Source organism: Anolis carolinensis, chromosome 5, assembly GCF_035594765.1.
Source record: "Anolis carolinensis isolate JA03-04 chromosome 5, rAnoCar3.1.pri, whole genome shotgun sequence".
Taxonomy (NCBI): Eukaryota; Metazoa; Chordata; class Lepidosauria; order Squamata; family Dactyloidae; genus Anolis; species Anolis carolinensis.
In genome coordinates this window covers 168,950,275-168,971,437 of record NC_085845.1, presented here as the reverse complement: position 1 = coordinate 168,971,437, position 21,163 = coordinate 168,950,275, and the positions used below count along the sequence as shown (strand labels likewise).

At 37.9% G+C, this 21,163-nt stretch overlaps 1 protein-coding gene and 1 non-coding gene across 5 annotated transcripts in view; one reads left to right on the top strand and one right to left on the bottom strand.

The window, feature by feature from the left end:
* The first annotated feature begins 78 nt into the window (after positions 1-78).
* LOC134299807 (U12 minor spliceosomal RNA) lies at positions 79-228 on the top strand. The gene has a single exon (XR_010007051.1). It is a non-coding gene; the product is annotated as a U12 minor spliceosomal RNA (small nuclear RNA).
* A 4,507-nt stretch (positions 229-4,735) lies between these two features.
* The window catches only part of luc7l2 (LUC7 like 2, pre-mRNA splicing factor), a 29,590-nt gene continuing 13,162 nt past the window's right edge, over positions 4,736-21,163 (bottom strand). For all 4 annotated transcript variants that reach the window (XM_062980996.1, XM_003228280.4, XM_062980997.1 and 1 more), the window contains 8 exons: positions 14,446-14,544; positions 13,355-13,465; positions 12,466-12,609; positions 12,003-12,179; positions 9,707-9,798; positions 9,262-9,291; positions 8,087-8,281; positions 4,736-5,745 (listed from right to left, as the gene is read on the bottom strand). In XM_062980996.1, coding sequence (XP_062837066.1) covers positions 5,547-5,745; positions 8,087-8,281; positions 9,262-9,291; positions 9,707-9,798; positions 12,003-12,179; positions 12,466-12,609; positions 13,355-13,465; positions 14,446-14,544 — 1,047 coding nt within the window. In that variant the 3' untranslated portion in view covers positions 4,736-5,546. The remainder of the gene's footprint in view (positions 5,746-8,086; positions 8,282-9,261; positions 9,292-9,706; positions 9,799-12,002; positions 12,180-12,465; positions 12,610-13,354; positions 13,466-14,445; positions 14,545-21,163) is intronic.

The window sequence follows — 21,163 nt, the reverse complement described above, 5'->3', positions numbered from 1 at the left end:
ATTACCGCACGGTGTGTTCATTGTAACCTACAACGTAGTTGAAATTAAGTCCCTCCCTTATTTCGGAGGAAAAGCTTTATGCCTTAAACTTATGAGTAAGGAAAATAACGATCCGGGGTGACGCCCGGGTCCTCACTGCAAATGTGAGAGGAATTTTTGAACGGGTACAGGTCGTCCCCGGAGTGACCCGCCTACTTAGCGGGATGCTCGGGTGCCATGATCTGCCCGACCCCCTTCTCCTCAGTCACAAGAAAGACAGAAAGAGGCCGCTTCGGAGGAAGGCCTGATGGTCTTGAACCGTGCGTTATCGGAAGGAGGGGGTCCGGAGGCCGCTTAGGTGTTTGAATAGATTCGAGAAAGGTTGCTAGGACTTCTCTGGGCTTGTATGGCCATGTTCCAGGAGCATTCTCTCCTGACGTTTCACCCACATATATAGCAGGCATCCTCAGAGATTGTGAGGCAAGTGCGGTTTATATATCTGTGAAATGTCCAGGGCGGGAGAAAGAACCCGTGTCTGTTTGAGGCAGGTGTGAATGTTGCAATTTACCATCTTGATTGGCATTGCAGCTTCAAAGCTTGGCTTTTTCCTTTGTTGAGAGGTGTTAGCTGGCCCTGATTGTTTCCTGTCAGGAAGATTAACCGATTCTGAGGCTTTCCTGTGATGTGTGATCTGCCATGTTCTCTGGAATAAAATAGGCATGATTTCAAGCCTCATGCTACTCATGTGAATCTATTTTCCAATCTATTCCAGTCCTAATTTTATGTTTTTTTCCAGCACTTTTATTTCTAGCCCTGGCCCTATTGCTATGCATTTTGCACAAGCCTTGTCCTTCCCTCTCATATCCGAACAAGCCCAGTTTTCCCAGGACTGGTTTGACGTTGATTGATGTTTTTTAACTGTTTTAATTATATTGTTTATTTGTTATATGTTTTAATTATGTAACTTCGTATTCCATGTTTATGCTGGGCTTGGTCCCCATGTAAGCCGCCCCCAAGTCTCTTATGAGAGGTGGTGGTGGGTTATAAGAATAAAGTAATTTCTTATTTATTTATTTGTTTGTTTGTTCAAGTTATAGGCAGTAGGTATTATACAGCAGAAGCTGAGAACTAGAAGAGTCGTTCCTGTACCTGAGTTGTTGCTCTGTATTACCAGGTTTTAAGGAAATCTGCCCCTCTGATGAGAAATTCACTCCTGGAAAGAGTTATAATGGGGAATATTGAAGTTTTATCCCCAATCCTTGTTTCCACAACATATCACATTTTTCACAATCAATCACAGGGACAGAAAGTGAGGTTAAATCTTCTGAACAGGGGCACAGACAGCAAAAGAACCACCACAGGGGTGTTAACCTTTCCCTATGCTATCCAAAGCGAATATATTCACTGGGCTGCTGTGAGTTTTCTGGGCTGTATGGCCATGTTCCAGAAGCATTCCCTCCTGATGTTTCACCTGCATCTATGGCAGGCATCCTCAGAGGTTGTGAAGTCTGTTGGAAACCTGGCAAGTGGGGTTTGTTTATCTGTGGAAAGTCCAGGTTGGGGGAAAGAACTCTTGTCTGTTGGAGGCAAGTGTGAATGTTGCAATTATCCACCTTGATTAGCATTGAATAGCCTTTCAGCTTCAAGGTCTGGCTGCTTACTGCCTGGGGGAGTCCTTTGTTGTGAGGTGTTGGCTGGCCCTGATTGATTTATGTCTGAAATTCCTGTTTTCTGAGTGTTGTTTTTTGTACTGTCCCGAATTGAGTTATCATGGGGAAAAAGTGTCTCCACTGAAGCAAGTCCTTTTTCCACAACATGCCACATTTTTAGAAATCCAGTGATCACAGGGACAGAAAGTGAGGTGAAATCTTCTGCACGGGGCGTAGACAGCAAAGCAAACTCCACAGGGGTGTTAACCTTTCCCTATGTTCTCCAAAGCTAATATATTTATATTATATATTTATAATATATTTGGCTGAAGCTATACTGAAAAAAAGGAGCCTCTAATGGCACTGACGTTAAACTGCTGAGCTGCTGAACTTGCTGACTGAAAGGTTGACTGAAAGTTTGAATTTGGGGAGCGGGTGAGCTCCCTGTTAGCCCCAGCTTCTGCCAAGCTAGCAGTTCAAAAGCATGCAAATGTTAGTAGATCAATAGGTACGGCTCTGACAGGAAGGTAGTCATACCGGACACATGACCTTGAAAGTGTCTACGGACAACGCTGGCTCTTCGGGGCTGTGGCGCAGACAGGAGAGCAAGCCAGTGTAATTAACTGCAATGAATCACTGACCAGGAGGTCATAAGTTCGAGGCCCGCTCGGAGCTATATTGTTTGTCTTTGTCCTATGTTAAAAGGCATTGAATGTTTGCCTAATATGTGTAATGTGATCCGCCCTGAGTCCCCTTCGGGGTGAGAAGGGCGGAATATAAATGCTGTAAATAAATAAATAAATAATTCAGCTTATAAATGGAGATGAGCACCAACTCCGAGTCAAACACGAATAGACCTAGTGTCAGGGGAAAACCTTTGCCATATACTGAAATAATGTATCTGTTCTGGCTTCCAAACAAATTCAACTTAAGTACAAACCTACAGAAGCAATGTTGTTTTTAACTTGGGGGCTATCTGTAGATATGTATATGTGTGTGTGTATGTGTATATGCATCTCCACTACAATGTGTGCATCAATAGTGGCTTCAGATGGCATGCAGAGTTGGGGCTTGCTGGACCTCTGCATGCATGGAATGTGAAGGGATCAAGCTTCTCATTCCTTCCTCCCTCCCTGCTGTGTGCTACTTTAAGGCACGCCAGTGTTGTATAGACACAAGAGTACACACATGCAGATACATAAAACATTTCCTCACAGGCATCCAGATTGCAGCTCCCCGTTCTAGTACTGTTACTATTGCTGCTCCTGCCATCATGACCACTTACACCACCCATCAGCCTGCCTCTCACCAGCTCCGCAAAGCCTATCATTCTGCACAATGTTGTTTTTCCTCTCCAGTCAGAGCACAGCATGGATGGGGTACTCACAACTCATTATTCAACAATAATGGACTCTATTAGTCTATTTTTTAAAAATGTGAATGAAGCGCATATCTAAGTCTGATGGCTTTTTACTGGGCCTTGCTGATGCTGAACTAAGGGACGTGAAGCACTTGCTTGGCCCTAAGGAAAAGACACTTTTGAACTCTGGTGCTGGAGGAAAATCCTGAGAGTGCCTTGGACTGCAAGAAGATCCAACCAGTCCATCCTCCAGGAAATAATGCCCGACAGCTCACTGGAGGGAAGGACATTAGAGGCAAAGTTGAAGTATTTTGGTCACATCATGAGAAGACAGGAAAGCTTGGAGAAGATCATGATGCTGGGGAAAATGGAAGGAAAAAGGAAGAGAGGCCGACCAAGGGCGAGATGGATGGACGGTATCCTTGAAGTGACTGGCTCGTCCTTGAAGGAACTGGGGGCGGTGACGGCTGACTGGGAGCTCTGGTGTGGACTGGTCCATGAGGTCAGGAAGACTTGAAAACGACTGAACGAGTGAGACGACGACGAAGGAAAAGAACTGTCTCAATAACTGCACAAGGTACTGAATTAAAATTCTGTTCCAAAGAATCACAGGACAGTACAGTCCCAATTCCAAATTAGATGCTAAATATTCGTAGAGAACGTGAAGGATGCTAATGTATACGAATACTTGGGATGCCAATATCTTTCATGTACAATTAACGTCATAGACCTGTCTGGCTTATTTTAACTGGAAATCAACCCAAATCTTAAGATGCTAAAGCTAAATCTGCCTGAGTGAACAAAGACTAAAACAATGTGTGTTACCCTCAGAATCTAGACATTATTATTAACTTTGGGTTGCTGTGGGTTTTCTGGGCTGCATGGCCATGTTCCAGAAACATTCTTTCCTGAGGTTTCACCCACATCAATGGCAGGCATCTTCAGAGGTTGTGAGGTCTGTTGCAAGTTAAGCAAGTGGGGTTTGTGAATCTGTGGAATGTCCAGGGTAGAAGAAAGAACTCTTGTTTGAGGCAAGTATGAATGTTGCAGTTGGCCACCTTGAATAGCAATGAATAGTCTTCCAGCTTCAAAGCCTGCCTGCTTCCTGCCTGAAGGGATCTTTTGTTGGGAGGTGTTAGTTAGCCCTGATTGTTTCCTGTCTGGAATTCCCGGTTTTTAAGTGTTGCACTTTATTTACTGTCCTGATTCTATTTTTTAATACTGGTAGACAGATTTTGTTTGTTTTCATCGTTTCCTCCTCTCTGTTGAAATTGTCCACATGCTTGTGGATTTCAATGGCTTCTCTGTGTAGTCTGGCATAGTGGTTGTTAGAGTGGTCCAGCATTTCTGGACATTAGAAGAGCTGCAAGACCAAGAACAAGCCACAAGAGTAAAGACAAAGGGACAACCAAACGCAGCGCCCAAACACGAATCAAGGAACATGAAAGGCACTGCATACTAATTCAACCAGAGAAGTCAGCTGTAGCAGAGCGCTTGATGAACCAATCTGGGCACAGCATATTATTTGAGAACACAGCATCCCATCCACTAGATAGCCTAGTCTGTGTTTCATAAAGGGGGTCTATTTGGTATATATGTGCACTTTAAACAAATGATTACTTCCCAATATAAAAAAAATACTGCCAGGCATAACTGATGCGGCAGAAAGCATGTATATTAAAACAAGATGAAGTTTAGTTGTGAGGAAGGCATGGGGAACACACAGCTATTTCACTGGACAAAATGGTTATTTTTTATCTTTATTATTATTGGTTGTTGTTGTACAGTTAAGGATGTGCAGTTTACACCCCACAAGAAAAAGCAGGAAAAGTCTTATGGAAAAAAAACAAGTATACTGAACACATACCAATCAAATGGTACAAAAGATATGGGACTGGCTTTGATTTCAACGTTTCAATAGAAATTAAAAAAGGATGAAATGCAATAGCTATTCAATTTCCAAGTCTAAAGAGGCACTGTTAAAAAAAAACACGTTTCCGTATTCTTCAGCACATGTCCCGAACCTAAACATACTGCCAAATATCTGAGGCTCTCTCAAGAAGCAACAGAGAACACAATCTTACTTACAGGGATAATAAAAGCTTGGGGCCCCCCTCCCTCTTAAAAACCACTCGGTGCTGCTGCTGAGAGGACAGGAGCAAAATCAGAGGAGCTTATAAAGGTCTGAAAGCATTCAAGGCAAAAAGAGCACAATATAGTTTGTTCACTATAACTTGTATTGAAAAAGGAGAATAAAACACTGAGATCTACATCTTAGTACATAAAATTGTTTTTCTTTTTGCGTGTGTGAAATCTTTGAAAATATGTTTTACAAGTTTGTTGGAGGGGAGAAAACAGAAGAACACTGCTTTTAGTTGTCTTCAATCAAAGGGGTCAATTCAGACTTCATTATAACCATTTTTATACACTGTACATCATCTACCCTAGAGTTGATCAGTGTGTGGAACTGCTCACTGGTGTCCCTTTGAATAATTGTAAACTAAACCACAGTATGCAACTCCATAGGAAGCTAAAGAATCAAGTGAATGTACAGCCAGTTATATCTCCCCCGCTTCACGCTCCTCCGAGCTTTTTCTGTCTTCTGACCGGCCGTTGGCGCTTTCATAGGAACGCTTCCGATCTTTGCAGTCTCGGTCTCTGGGTGACTTTTCTCTGGGGCTCCTTTCTTTGTCACGTGATGTTCTGTTATGGTCTCTTGGTCGTTCTTGATCTCTGGAAGACCTTTCTTTAGAGGACCTAAAAAAAGATCACAAACCATCTAAAAATGTATACTTTTTTACTTTTTAATGGTGGACTCATTAATTCTAGAGACCAGGCTCCCTGACCATGTGGTAGTACAAACAGATAACACCATTTCCAGAATAAGAACTAAAAAAGTGTACATTTAAACACCAGTATACCTGAATTACCATATTTCATCACATAATACCATAATAACTGGTATTTTTGTGTTCCTTGCACAATAGCTGCAGAGCTATCTAGGGCCGATTCCCTTTTCTTCCTCCTTTCTCCAATGGCAAGGCATTTTAAAAAGCCTGGAGGTCTCTGGAACCTTCCCCTCTTTCTCTAAAGAGCTCAATTTCAGATTTTGTAAACTGCCTTGCCTTGGGAGAAAGGAGGGGGAATCTCCCCTCCTCCTTGGCAAGGTGGTTTTTAAAAAACCAAACAAACAGAGCTGTCTGTTTGAGGATGAATAATCTCTCCTCCTGTCTTGCAGGTAAGGCAGTTTATTATTATTTTTTTAATTTTTAAAACACCAACATTGGATAATCAAAGGCAGGTTTTTTTCATCATGTAATATTTGTACCCCCGTTTTTAATAAAAAAGGGATAAAAGTGTAACTATTATGCAATGAAATATGGTAATTTCTAAATGAATTTATTCAATTAGGCTAAATTAAGTATCATACTCTAAAATGAATATTATTCAAAATTCTGAAGTTTAAGAGGAAGAATTTAATTTTTGATTCCCAAAATATTTTTCATGGTACCTAATTTATTACTGTTTAACTGTTGAAATTCTGTTCATGTATACCCAGATTGCAAATACAAAAGGGAAATTCCTTGAAAAAAATCAAGCAATCACTCTCCTCACTCGGCTTAAGAGTAGTCTGTACATTTACAGAAGAAAAAAAAATATTCCCTGCATACAATTACAAAATATTGTGCCACGCAATGTATGTGCTATTTCAACAGTCATAAATCCAACATATAACGTATGTTGTAACATAAACCAGCAGTGTGCTTCGCAGAGCACTTGGTATTTCGCGCTTCCCTCCTCTCTTTAAGCTTCCCCTCTTCTTTCTTACTCCTCCCATTCCCACCTACCTTGCTACCAAGCCTTTTCAACTTGCTTCCCTCACTGAAAAAAGGTCTTTTTCCCCATGCTTCCCTCACCCCAAAACCATTTTTCCTCCCCTCCCTCACTACCCAGATCCTTTCCCCCTCGCCTTCCTTTCTACCAAAACCCAATTTCCCTCCCACCACTCAGGGGGTGCTTTGATGGTGCTTTTTCTGCATGATAGGTTGGGCTGGATGGCCCCTGGAGTCTTCCACTGAAATACTGTTAAGTTTATGTTGGTCAAAAAAATTGCCCATGTCTGATAGATAGATAGATAGATAGATAGATAGATATAAAAATAAACATTTCTTGAGGTCCACAAGAAACTTTTGCTTCAAAAAGGGTTCCGTGGCTGAAAACGTTTGAGAACCCCTGATGTAAAAATGATGCTTGACTTGGCATACTGGTTTTGTAGATTAAAATCAAAATGCTAATAATGGAGAAAATTGGTTAAATAAAAAATATTGTTTTGATAAGAAATTCTGAGTGTGGGTAAATACGTGAAGGTCACACAGGGAGACATGAGAAAGAAAATAAAGGGGAAAGAAGGTTGCTTTCTTTATCCATCAGTGCACTGTATCTATCAATTTAACAATAGAGCTCAAATGGCACGTGCCACAAACAAGTAGCTCTGAAGGCAGCAGACACTGGAGAAATAGGCTACTTGCACTTTTTAAAAGGTAGCAGAAAGGAATAAAAACGTCAGCCTGAAAGCATAAAAATATTTACAATTAGTATCTCAAGTGTTGGGAAAAGCACTTCTACCCTTTACAACTGATTAACACCCTAAAAAGTTAGGAATATTAAGCAGCAATGTCATGGGGAAGGGAGTGTGGCCCTAGTGGGATTCTCAGAATGGCCAGACAGGGCCTGGGATTCCCTAAATAGGTTGTATTTAGGGCAAGGCACATCTCTGATCTGCTTTTGAAAGTAAAGGAAAAATAATGAGATTGGTACTTCATGGGCTAAGAAATTGACAGAGTAAAAGAGGTGAAATATGGAAGGCCTGAAAGAAGGTACAGTACTAACAGCTACTGATGACCAGGACATGAGCAAGAAATAATTCTGGGTTAGATTATCTTAAATATGCTTCATCAAAAGGTTTGTATCTCCTCTGACAACACACTGATTAATGTCAAATGAGAATTGACTGCCGCGAGCCATCTTTTCTCCACCAAGCAAGCAATATCAAAGATGTCTATGTACTAAGCACTACTTTTGCTAACCTCCAATTTACCTCTTTTTAGAACTGCGTTCTTTACTCCTATCTCTGGAGCTATGCCTGCTCCTCTGGTGACTGCGGCTCCTGCTGCGGCTGGTGGAGCGTGACCGATGGCGGTGGCGTTTCTCGCGGGACCTAGATCGAGTCCTTTTCTTGCGTTCGCGTGAGGAGGAACGAGATCGATGCCTGCGGCGATCTCGGGATCTAGACCTGACAGGAGGTTACAGTGGATGAGAACAATCCTTCCAACATCTTCATCTGACTCTTAATTGAATACACTGAGACATTTAAAAAATCCTTGCAAATGGAAACCTAAAAATCTTAGCAGCTATTTAAAAAAGTGAAGAGCAATCCCTTCTTGTCCTATATACCCTTGCAAAGTGACAACAATACTCTGTATTAATGGCAGGGCATATCAATTTGTCATTTTTGTGGCTTTGGGGTAAAAGTCCCCAAAACGTGTTAGAGATATTCACTGAATTGGAAACAAGCAACTAATTCAAGCATTCTTATTTCTTAAAAGTCTGACATTGTTCAGTAACAATGTGGCCCAAAGCAACATTGAGCCTTGAGGTCAGAAGAGGGCTTCACTTTCTACATCAGACATAGCATGCCTTTTCCCAAATAAAAAATCTACCATTAATCTCAGCATTATTTAATCTGTTTCAGGAAAGTAGAAATCCCTAGATACACTGGAATTAATGCTGAGATATATACAAGGTATATATAAGACTATATATACCTAAATACTATAAGGACACCAGATTCCCTGAAGCTAAGCAGGGTCAATCCTGGTTAGTACTTGGAAGAGAAACTGCAAATGAATACTAGACACTGTAGGCTATATTTCAGGGGAAGAAACTTGCAAAATCACCTGAGTGACTTGAGGATAACATATGCTTCAGGTACAGCTGTGGTTCCCCAGGGTTTCTCTGTATGTTGCCAGACTCCAACTCCCATAATTCCCACTGGTCTTGGGAAACATGGGAATCAACCCCCGGGGGACTACAGAACCTTTATCTGGTACTATGGGATTATGAAAAAAAAAACCCTGCTAAAATTAGCAATGGGAGCCTTAGTGCTGCACAAGAAACCAACCCTGTGTTTATTATAGATCAAGACAGATCATTTTGTTCAGCATCTGTCTCACTGAAACTTATAAAAAATTCCACAAAAAATATGGTTCCTACCTTTTTGGATTCTTGCTATGGGATCGAGATCTAAAAACGAGAATAAACCAAGATGATTTTTTATGTTGGAAAGTCAATTTACATAATATACTATTTGGGAGTAAACATGTTAAAAGTATTTTGCATCTAAAAATTCAGTTAATGGCAAACAACACAATATAGGTCAAATCTAAAGATAGTGCATTTAAAAAGACCTTGCATGCTATCTATTATATTTTTCACTGCTAATGAAAACAAAAAGACTATATATACACTAAACAAAGGCATAAAGATTAATGTTGAAATCATTGGGCACATTTAATTTGCATACATTTTATCTTCTTCCCTACAATTTTCATAATTTTATTTTAGATACCAGTCTTGAAATTGTTACACCATTTTTTAAATATTCAGAAATCTTAGAGAAGTGACTTGAAGTGTGAATATGTAAAATAATTTTTCCTACCTTCTTAACTTCTCTCTTTCTTCTCTCTCCCGTTCTTCTCTTCGTTTTAGACGTTCCTGATTTCGTTTTTCCTGCTTATCGGCCACAATTCTCTAAAACATACAGTAATTTAAAAAATGTTTTGAAAAATCCAAAGGATACATACTATCAGGAGTAAGTATTTAGGAAGACTGCTGTTTAGATCAATTACTCCCCATCTGCTAGAAAGTACACTTTACCAAATAAGATGCAATACTAAAAGTATCAGTTCCAAAGGCAGTGTTAATATGCAAAATTATTTAGAGATGCCCTAACAGATTGTTATATGACAATTTTTCATATAAACGTTTCCACACTGTATGGAATATGAAGATAACCTCATCACACTGCCCAGCTGCAATAATGAAAGTCCTTGCTGTTGAAAAAAAATTGCAGTACAGGTACTGCCAGTGACTAAAAAACACAAAAAAGGTTAGCACCCACACAACTGGGAATGCTGATGCTCTATAAATAACTCCATGCAAGCATGCCCTACTATCTCTGATTGGCACGTATTTTGCCACACTGCCCACTTAGATCACCATAAGCCCTAATCTTCTGTTCCATTGTACAGCTTCAAGGAGGCTGCTCTAAGAGACACAGAGCCCTGAGGGAAGCTGCTACGCTGTCACACACAAGGTGACATAGCAGGACATTCTATGGTTGCTTGCTCTCATGACTGCTTCCAGAGTTGCTGTTCCAGCAGCCACCAGGAAGCAAAGAGAGGCAAACATTTTAATATGGAGAGAAGTGTTCAATTTGACTCACTATGACAAAGATGTGATAATGGGGCAGAAATGACAGAGTAACAGCTTTTTAGAAGTATATCTGTCAATAAATTTAGAAGTATAGTACATCCGTTACAAATAAGGGGCCTGAAGGTGAAATGAAGGACATTTCTTAATGCGAAAAGGGATTTATAGAGAAGAAACTTTAAATATAGCAAACAAAATAAACGGTAAACATAAAATTAAACTGCTTAACTGCAGCAGGAAAACGGTGCATAGTCTTGAATCCTGGGGAATATATCCCATGCCAGAGGGAGGGCTGGGGCCCAGGCACATATGGACATACACTCTTACAGACATCCACATGTGATTTTCAAACCTCTACCTTGCTTCCATTGTATTCCAATACAGCAGGGACATAAATTTGTAAGTACAACTGAAGTAACTGTATTGGAATACAATGGAAGCAAGGTAGAGTTTTGAAAAGCCTATGTGGATGTCTGTAAGAGTGCATGTCTGTAAGAGTGCATGTCCATACGTGCCTGGGCCCCAGCCCTCCCTCTGGCATGGGATATATTCCCCAGGATTCAAGACTAGGCAACTTTACAGTAGTGTCACTACTACAGAGGCAAAAGAAGTACATATGTAGCTAACTACTCTGAAGTAATATCACAGGATAATAAAAATTAAGGTTTGATCTGGTCTGGTCTGATAAGTGTTCAACATACACAGATCAGGTTTCACTTGATTGCATAAACCTCAAATGAAAGTACAGTAGAGTCTCACTTATCCAACATAAACGGGCCGGCAGAATGTTGGATAAGTGAATATGTTGGATAATAAGGAGAGATTAAGAAAAAGCCTATTAAACATCAAAATAGGTTATGATTTTACAAATTAAGCACCAAAACATCATGTTATACAACAAATTTGACAGAAAAAGTAGTTCATTACACATTAATGCTATGTAGTAATTACTGTATTTACGAATTTAGCACCAAAATATCATGATATATTGAAAACATTGACTACAAAAATGCGTTGGATAATCCAGAACGTTGGATAAGTGAGACTCTACTGTATATGCTCTTCCATTTAAGGTGAAAGGATAAGATAACCACACAGCACACATTTTTATCAGTTAGACAAGACTCACAAATATATTGATAAAATATATTTTGCAAATAAATTTGAATTTACTGAATTGAAGACAATAAAGTCACAATATAGTGGAACCATTTCATAGTGGGAACGGCAACACTGGAAAAATACTCTCTTCATGTTAAGATGGTAGTACACCTATTCATGGTTTTCAGAAAAATGTTATCTACAGTATACATAAACTTCTAAACATAAACTTAAATCAAGTTCCCAACTACAAAGTTACACAATGCTATTCAAAATTCAGTTAGCAGTAACATTTGTAATATTTCTTATTTGCAACCATATTAGTTTACATTTTAAATATGGTACCAACGAATATAAATCTATGTCTACTCATCTGTGAAGATGATCACTAATATGGCTTGAAAAAAGAGGCATTATCTTACCCTGAGTTCTTCAAGCTTCTCTCTGATTTCAATAAAACCCAAGTGCAATTTTCCTCCGAAGTGATCAGCAAGTCGCCTGTCATTATCATGGAGACCAAGATAAGCTGAGCACACTTCACAGACTCGAAGTTTCTGCTGCTGGAAGCTGGAAGCAGGCATGGAGTTCCTGTATACCTCCTGGAAAGTACATCACAATATGTCTCTCAAATCTATGTCTATATAGATATAAAGTACACATTCTAATTCAGTATAAAATGTTCTTCATTAGCTAGAGACATATCAACAGCATGTACCTTTCTGATAATAATCTGGTCAGCTACACCTACTGTAGATGACCAGTAGACATTCCAAGTCTTTACTCTCAGTGATCGTTCACAAATAAAGTCCTTTAGGACCACTGCTTTAACCCTAGTTTCCAAAGAGCAACTGAAACCAATTGCTAAAAATACAAACTTGGATTTACCTCTGCTTCTCTTTTCTTTGCCCTCGCTTTCTCCACTTCATCCATTACTTTCTGTGATTCTTCCACATTTCCATCAGCTCCAAGTTGTTCTACTTTGGCAAGCAGCTTCCCAATTTCCTCATTCAATTCATGGACTCTTTCAGCCTGTGGAGAAGTAGTCACTGGTAAAACTAAAGTAAAAAGTGGGGTTTTCAAGAAAATGTTCCAAATCTGTGTAATGCTCTCTTTTCACATTTCAGTCTTCCATGCCCTCTTTCCCCATCTCCCTTGTCTCCATGTTTTCTAGGATTTCCTACAATACCCAGTCAGCATTCTATGGTTTCTATGGAATATTTAGTTGTCATTGGGCTGTCTGCTCTCCCCACTCCTTTTTCTAGGATGTGGGTGGGGGTAGGTTGTAATAAAATGCTACTAAAACCTAAAATGATTCATATTTTGGAGTGAGTCACATTATATGCATAAACCTATGTCCTACTGCCCCTCTCATACTTTCAAATTAATTGTGTGCAACCTTTACACTAGCTCTTTCATATTGTGCTCAATGTCTTTCTCTTTTTTTCTGTTTATTCCCTTCAGAACCTATGCACTCATTTTCAGTATGGTTCAAGAAACCTTGCAGTTCAGAGAGAAAAAAAGTAATTACTAAAATCAATACATGCTAAGAACTCTACACAGCTTACAGACATTTGGGTTCACATCCCTCCTCAATCAGACACTTTCTGCTTAAAATTGAGCATGCTACCCTCCCCTAACTTGCAAAGTAGGAGCATAAGCCTGTCAAAATGATTAAACAAAGGAGTTAGATATCACCAGTCAATATTAAAAAACAAAAAGGTGAACCCAAAATTCTCCAAGGAATGTCCTTCAGAAGAGGATTTTAAATGCCTACCTTGGCTGCAACCTCAGCACTGATCTCTTCTTGTGTTTCTGCCAGTCTTTTCTTTGCTACTTCAGTTCTTCTGTCACAGTCAGCAATGAATGACTGCAGATGATCCATTGCCTAAGGCATCAATCAAAACTATCATCGAAGGAAATAATCACATCTTCATATGGCACAGGTCATTCATTGACTGCTGATTAAATTCTAAGGTACTTAAAAGGGACCTATTATTATTTTTTTTAATCTAAGTAATTCACTATTTACTTTTTCTTGAAGTGAAGACCACTCAGAATACACAGAAACAAGGTCAATCTATATACTTTTAGGCATTTAACACAAACATCTGTATTAAACTGAAGGAAAAAGGAGTAAAATGAGCATATCCATTATTGTATGTACTATACATAATAGTCCAGCTTGCTGGGGGGTAATGTAAGAGACAACAACCATGCTATTTTTCAAACTTGAATGGGATATTATTCTTATTTCTGTGAAATCCACGTTCTGCTCCCTTTCCACTTCAACTCTTTTGAAACTTCAAATTCATAATCAAAATTGTGGTTTAGTTTAGCCATATAATTCTATTATGGTTAAATGTATAAGGTGATGATTACAGTAATGAGCAACAAAGACTTAATGTTCATGTTAAATTAGAAGCATTATGCTGAAAGTTAGATTCTCCATCACTTTTATATAGGATGCTAACAAATCCATGATCAAGTAACAGCATTTAAAACAGCATTATGTCTATTATACCTCATATGAATGAAAACCTCTTTCATTAAGTATTTCAGACTTAATAAAGGTAGAGAAGAAGAATCCTTTGTAATAATTCTTCCACAAAATGTACTTTTTTAAACTGAAATTATTTGGTGGATTTGAAGACAGAAATATTAAGATTTACTCCATTGTAACCAATGTCTAGGTTCCAAAATCCAGTATTAAAGTAAATGTACATACATGTACTGATCGGTTCTGAAAAGAGTGGTAATTTCTAAAACCTAAGATTTAAAAAATGTACTGTTTACTAGTCTGATTCCCTTACTGCTCATCCTTTCCTAGCCATTATGTTGTATAGACAGTTCAAACAAAAAACATACATCAAGCTCAAAAAAGAAGTCTTGTTCTTTTGATGCGATTTCATAATCTGCTCTTAATGCCAAATCATGCACCTTCAGACATTCTCCAAGGTCCATCCTCTGAAAGAGAAGCAAAACAAAACAGAACAAGTGAATATGTCTTAATAGCCACATTATGTTCCAAAACTGTCAAAATTTGTGAATGATTAAAACAACACATTTGGAATTATTAGAGTTTGACAGATTTTTAACAATAAGTGATCAAACTCAAGATTTCTTGAAATGTCTACAAACTTTAGGAAAGCTGTGTCAACAAATCATTGTGTTCCAGGCATACAATACTGCATTTGTAGTATATTTAATACTCTATTCATTTCTTTACAAATTGTGACTTTCTGGGAAAAAATCCTCATAACTTGTTGTACATCAAATGTTTCAAACCTCTTTCTGTTATCTTTAATGTTCGTTATTCCAGGTAGTTCTCCCCAATTACATCTATATGTCAAACAGCAGGTGGAACACAGAGGATGCCTGAGGCTACTGGCATCTGGATCAAATAAGTATCTTCTAGCACATTCTTCTAAACTTTTGAAAGAATTGAGCCTTCATACAATAGTTTTTCCAAGCCCATCCCAGAGAAATGGCTAATAATATCATGGTGGATAGCACTGAAAGTCATTGAGTAGTTCAGAAGAAACACTAGCCCTCTCTAGCTTCTGATAGAGACTATCAAGGTTATCTAAATAGTCTGTATCTCATAATCAGGTCTGAGGCCAGACTAAAATGGTTCCAAATATACTCTGTAGTTCAGAAACCCTGGAAGTATAATACCACAAACAAAAGCAATTTAAAATGGTTTTTAGTATGTCATGAACAATGCAAACTGAGGGCAAAGGAGGGTAGACAAAGCATTTAAATACAGTAGAGTCTCACTTATCCAACGTTCTGGATTATCCAACGCATTTTTGTAGTCAATGTTTTCAATATACTGTGATATTTTGGTGCTAAATTCGTAAATAAAGTAATTATTACATAGCATTACTGAGTATTGAACTACTTTTTCTGTCAAATTTGTTGTATAACATGATGTTTTTGTGCTTAATTTGTAAAATCATAACCTAATTTGATGTTTAATAGGCTTTTCCGTAATCCCTCCTTATTATCCAACATATTTGCTTATCCAACGTTGTCGGCCCGTTTATGTTGGATAAGTGAGACTCTACTGTAATATTAAGAGAAGAGATATTAAGGGGTGTTATATCAAAACATATCAACTCTTGATTCCTTAGTCTCAACCATTCCATAATCAGAGCTTAGTTTTTGGAAATTTGGTAAAAACATTAAAATATGTGGACTGGTATGTAAATGACTGATTACAGATAAAGAGGTACACATCTGACTCAAAAACATCAAGGTGATATTTTATTAATTCTCAGGAAATATTCAAAATATCAGGACCAGAACGAATAGCTATATCATAATCTAGTTACATGACTACGTATCAAGCAGTGAGAGAAACTTCTCACAAGGGAATACATAACCTTTGCATATTCAAAACTGAAACAGAAATTGTTTGTCTCTCCTTCAAATCATGTTGTTTATGTAACAAATAGATTGCCTGGATTCCCTTTGCCAAAAGTTCTGCCTTGCTTTCAAGTTCCTATGAACAATACAGTCTGAATAGTAGAGTGCAGAGAAGGCAAACAAATTTGCAATTCCACTGTAGTTGAAGCACCCAAGAACTATTTTACTTTTCAATACCCTAGTTGCCATTAATCATCAACTAGCATACTATTAATTATAAGCTATGAGAAACAACAATATGACACTGAATATTTTCTTCTGCATTGGCTGTGAGACATAGCAAATACCACTTTTCCTAACAAAATTTATTCTAAATATTTGTACCCTCCTCTGCTATCCATGGTCTCCAAGGAAGAGTACAAAACAAAAGTTGGTGACTGCATTGATTCAAAATAAATATCCTTCATAAAGTGGTACAGTTCTAGCAAAATTGATTTCTGTTTTTTAAAAAGTATAGTATACCCTGCAGATGGGTTGGCCTATCAGCTCACCTATACCTCTAAACACCTCAGCTATAAGAGGTATCATATTAGGCAGCAATTTAAGAATCCACTCATCAGAATACCTCACAGCTTTGGGCAGTAGATTTGATTTTTGATCAAGAGGCATGTGGATCCTTGAGGAATTAATAATCTTTAAATTCCTCCTAGTCTTGGGGCAGCAACAAAGGCAGTACCAATCAGAAGCCAAGGCAAAGGTGAATGAAGAGGCTTTACTATGAAAAATTGTTAATGTGATGAAACTGGCTTGAGCACAGCAATGAGGAATGTAAAGGAATACCACCATATCACATTTCCCATGTTTGGCTGAAGTAAGGTGTGGCTAAACGTAGGTTCACAGGCAATCAATCTAGTGCAGGTCTTAGATAGCCAGAGGGTGCTAAGAATCCCCAGACTAAGTTAGATTAGAGACACTGAATTTAACTAAATATATGACATAGGAATATCCACAACACAATGAGAAAACAAAAATGTTAAATCCTTGCAGTAAATGAAGCTTGTTAGTCACGTTCTGGCCATGTCCAAAAAGATACTGGATGTACTGTTTTATTCAGGCAATAATCATGCACAACGGCAGTACAGAGTTGCTATTATATACTTACAAAAAATCTACAAGTATTACAAACTTGATCTATATTCAAACTGAGTAAAATTGCACAGATATGTATACATATAGGCTCCAAAGAATCCAAAGATGTTATTAACTATTTTTAAAAAGCAAGACTTAAATTTTATAATGTGGGATTTTAATGCTAAAATAGGGAATGGAACTTGTAGAGATTTTGTTTAAAAAGATGGATTGAGAACATGAAATTATCACGGAAAATTATTATGGATTTTTATTACAACACCCCAAAGATGTATACTAAAATTTGCAGTGAATACAGAACTATAAGATTAATGACCAATCCTGCCCTTAAAATTTCTTTAAAATAATACATGGTACCATTTGTGAGTGAAAACATGAAACAGGATCCAGAAGCGGATATGTATCAGGGAAGTACTTTTCTGTGTAAATAACACTTGGTGAGGGATGCTGTGCCATAACTGATATGTATGAACTGGATTGATGTTTTCTGGCGCATTAGCCACTAGAGTAGCTCAGTAAATAGTAAAGGACTATTCAGACAAGTGAGGGTCACTGGTTACACTCCATATATAGAACTTGTAAGTGGCAGGATCTGATAATGTCCAATTAAAAAAACCCAATTTGACTGGAATAAATTTATCTCCAGACAAGGGATAATGTATGCAAAATTGGGACATCTGAAATGTTTAGAGTAAGTAATACCGTATTAAACCTTTGCATGCTTTTCATCCTTGTATCCAGCATCACTTCAATGCTTTAAGAAATATATTGGAATATATAGATTATATATTTAAATCATTAAAAGTTCATTTTGAAATATGCACCAGAATTTATTCAAAATCCATTTATAACTACTGTAGTGGTTTAGGAGGTTGCTAATCCTGTGGTCCATTTTTATTTGCTTATCAGTTTTCTTCACTCACCACTAGAAGGGGAAGGGTAGAAGGAACTATGCTAGCTTAGAACTGATGCAACTAATTTTCCTCCCACTGGGAAATATGACAGGAAAATTATTTTTAAAAGCCATAAATAGGCCAGAAATAAAAGAGCTTCTTCAGCAGTATAAGAAAAGGCAGTTCTCTTGTTTCGCTTTCTCTTTGTCCCATTTTCTCATAGGATATGGCATGAGTTCTACTACAATCAATGGTACAAGGTAATGAGAACCAAATGGTTTCTATAAAACTACAGCTTACCAGATGTGATTGAACTACAACTTCAAGAATTACCAATACCAACCAATACCAACAGTTAGTGAGAAATTAGATCCAATCTGGAATAGGTTATGATTCAATATCTGGACACAAGCATTACTAAAATTTGTATCCAACCTACCTCCTTAAAACTGCCATTATATTTTAGTAAAAACAAATAGCTTGTACAATCAAAACTACCTAAAATGGCATGAGCAGGATTTGAGGGAGGGGGGCATCTCAGAGAAACAATGGCAATGACTCTTCAAGGGTTACTGGCAGGTAACTATTACTGTAGGTTGAGAGCAACTTAACAGAGAAATATTTTTGATAAAAGCATACTTCAAGTAACAGACTGAATGGGCTTTATCAGACTAACATTTAAAGCAGGAACCCCCACTTTCTTGGTGTCTTCTGCATCCTGTAGAATTCTGGGAAATGAAGTTTAGGCCTTTGCAATTCTCAGCTAGAGGTTCTTGCCTTCCCAAACTACATTTCTCAGAATTCTGCAGAAGGCAGAAGACACGAAAAAAGTCACTTTAAAACGTTAGTCTGATAAAGCCCTATATGTTGCTATACCTGAGAGATAAACTCAAACCAGAAGATGTACAAACTCAGCTCCACTATCCTTTGCCACTGCTTCCTAAAGGAATCTAACATCATAAGGAATTCTAGTTTTCTTTCAAGAAAATTTTATTTGAACTCCAGTCAATCAACTGTGATATGGATAATGGAAATCAGAGTAGAGCCCATATTTCAAGTAAAGAAAAGACTCAACGTGTATTCACAATGCATACTATTAAGAATGATTTCACCTAAATATTCTAGTGCAGTGATTCCCAAAGTGGGCGCTACCGCCCCCTGGTGGGTACTGCAGCAATCCAGGGGAGCGGTGATGACCACAGGTACATATATCATTCTGTTTAAATGCTATTAATTTTTTAAAAAAATTAATTTCCAGGGCGCTGAGTTATATATATATATATATATATATATATATATATATATATATATATATAGAGAGAGAGAGAGAGAGAGAGAGAGAGAGAGAGAGAGAGAGAGAGAGATAGATAGATAGATAGATAGAGGAAAGGGGGTGGTAGGCCAAATAAGTTTGGGAACCACTGTTCTAGTGGAATTAAAAAATTTGGAGAGGATTTCTGACATTTTGTTTAAAAATTCTAACCTTGTCAGACTGCTGTGAAAAAAACATTTCAAAAGGCACAAAATAGTTTAGGTGACAGCTGGTGAACTGGCAGTCTTCAGAACAGATCTAGTTTCTAGAACAACTGGCGTCCCAGAGGTTTTAAAATTCAACCTCTACAATTCCACTACACCAGAAACAGGCAACTGTTTGGGCCTAAGGGGCTGCATTGATCCCTCATTGAGCCTTGGACACCTCTACCCCCATGGTGCACCTCTCTATTAACAAAAAAACCTCTAAAGCATAGCAAGGGAGAGCCAGGAATGTGTCATGGTTTTGATCCTCTTTGGGGCACTTTAGGCACCAGAGAGACCTTTTCTCAAAACCTAGTTCCCGATGAACGTGCTTCACAACTACATATCAACTTTGTTATAGGACCTGACCATTTGAAAGTCATTATTTTATAATATGACATAGGTTTAGTTCCTAGATTACTTCCCCAGAAAATAGAATATGCCACCCCCATTTTGAGCACCAAAACCAATTTCACTCATTTCAAATAGTGAAAGACCATCTTCTTTCAATCAGAGTACAGAATTAATTATTGTACACACAAATTGTTGAAAATACATTGTTGAATGCCAGGTAGGGCAATCGTTTATTCTGTGTCAGGAGCTCTGAGGTTGTATCCTCTAATAAATCCAAACCCCTTGAGATTACAAGTGTGATAGTGGGTAAATAACGGTGTTTCCATTTCTCTTTTTCTTCTCAAGTATTTCTTTTTTTCCTTTCTTTTACTGATTCAGTTCCCTCCTACTGACATCAAAGGGGATGACTTGATTTACACAATGCCCAGAGTTGGTTTGGGAAACATTCCTGAGAGCCATGAAACAATGGATCCCCAATATTACACTTCTAACACCAAAAAGGAATTGGCATTACCTTTTTTGCACTGGATAAAATTAATTCCAGGTTGGATCTTTCTTTGTTATCAAAAGGGACCACAGACTGCAGCCTATCAGTGTATAACATTAAAGTGTTTTATTTGTTCCAATGTATTGTTTCAAATAAATTACCACAATTACAAAAGTCCTTCGAAATGCTACTTCTAAGATGCTAATAGGAAAGGATCTCTACTAACCTGGGCAGAAACTGGAAATGACAACAGAAAGACACAAAAATGTCTTAAAATAAATAACCAGCAACAGGAATAATTGAGTAAAATATGTAATAATGCTAGAAATTGATACAAATAAATGACACAGTGTGCACAAAATGGATTAAAATTCAAAGACACAGCTGTGTTAGTTTGCAGAGACTTAAGAGAACAAAGCTGGCAGCATTTCTGTAGACTAGATCTACTTCCTCAGATACATTAGATGAAGTAGTTATTCTATGAAAGCTTATGCCACCAGCTTCATTCTCTCAGTTAGTCTCTAAGGTGCCAGAATATTCCTTTGCCTACAGATTAAAATAAAAGATCTCAGGTCAAAACAGAATCTTTAGGATCAAGCTTCTCTTTGCTATGATAAGATAGGGAATGCAATGTCATCTCCATCTGGATTTCAGTACACATTTTCCAGAATATCCAATACATTAATAATAATAATAATAATAATAATAATAATAATAATAATAATAATAATAATAATAAACTTTATTTTTATATCCCGCCCCATCTCCCCGAAGGGACTCGGGGCGGTTCACAACAGGGACAAGCCCAAAAACAACA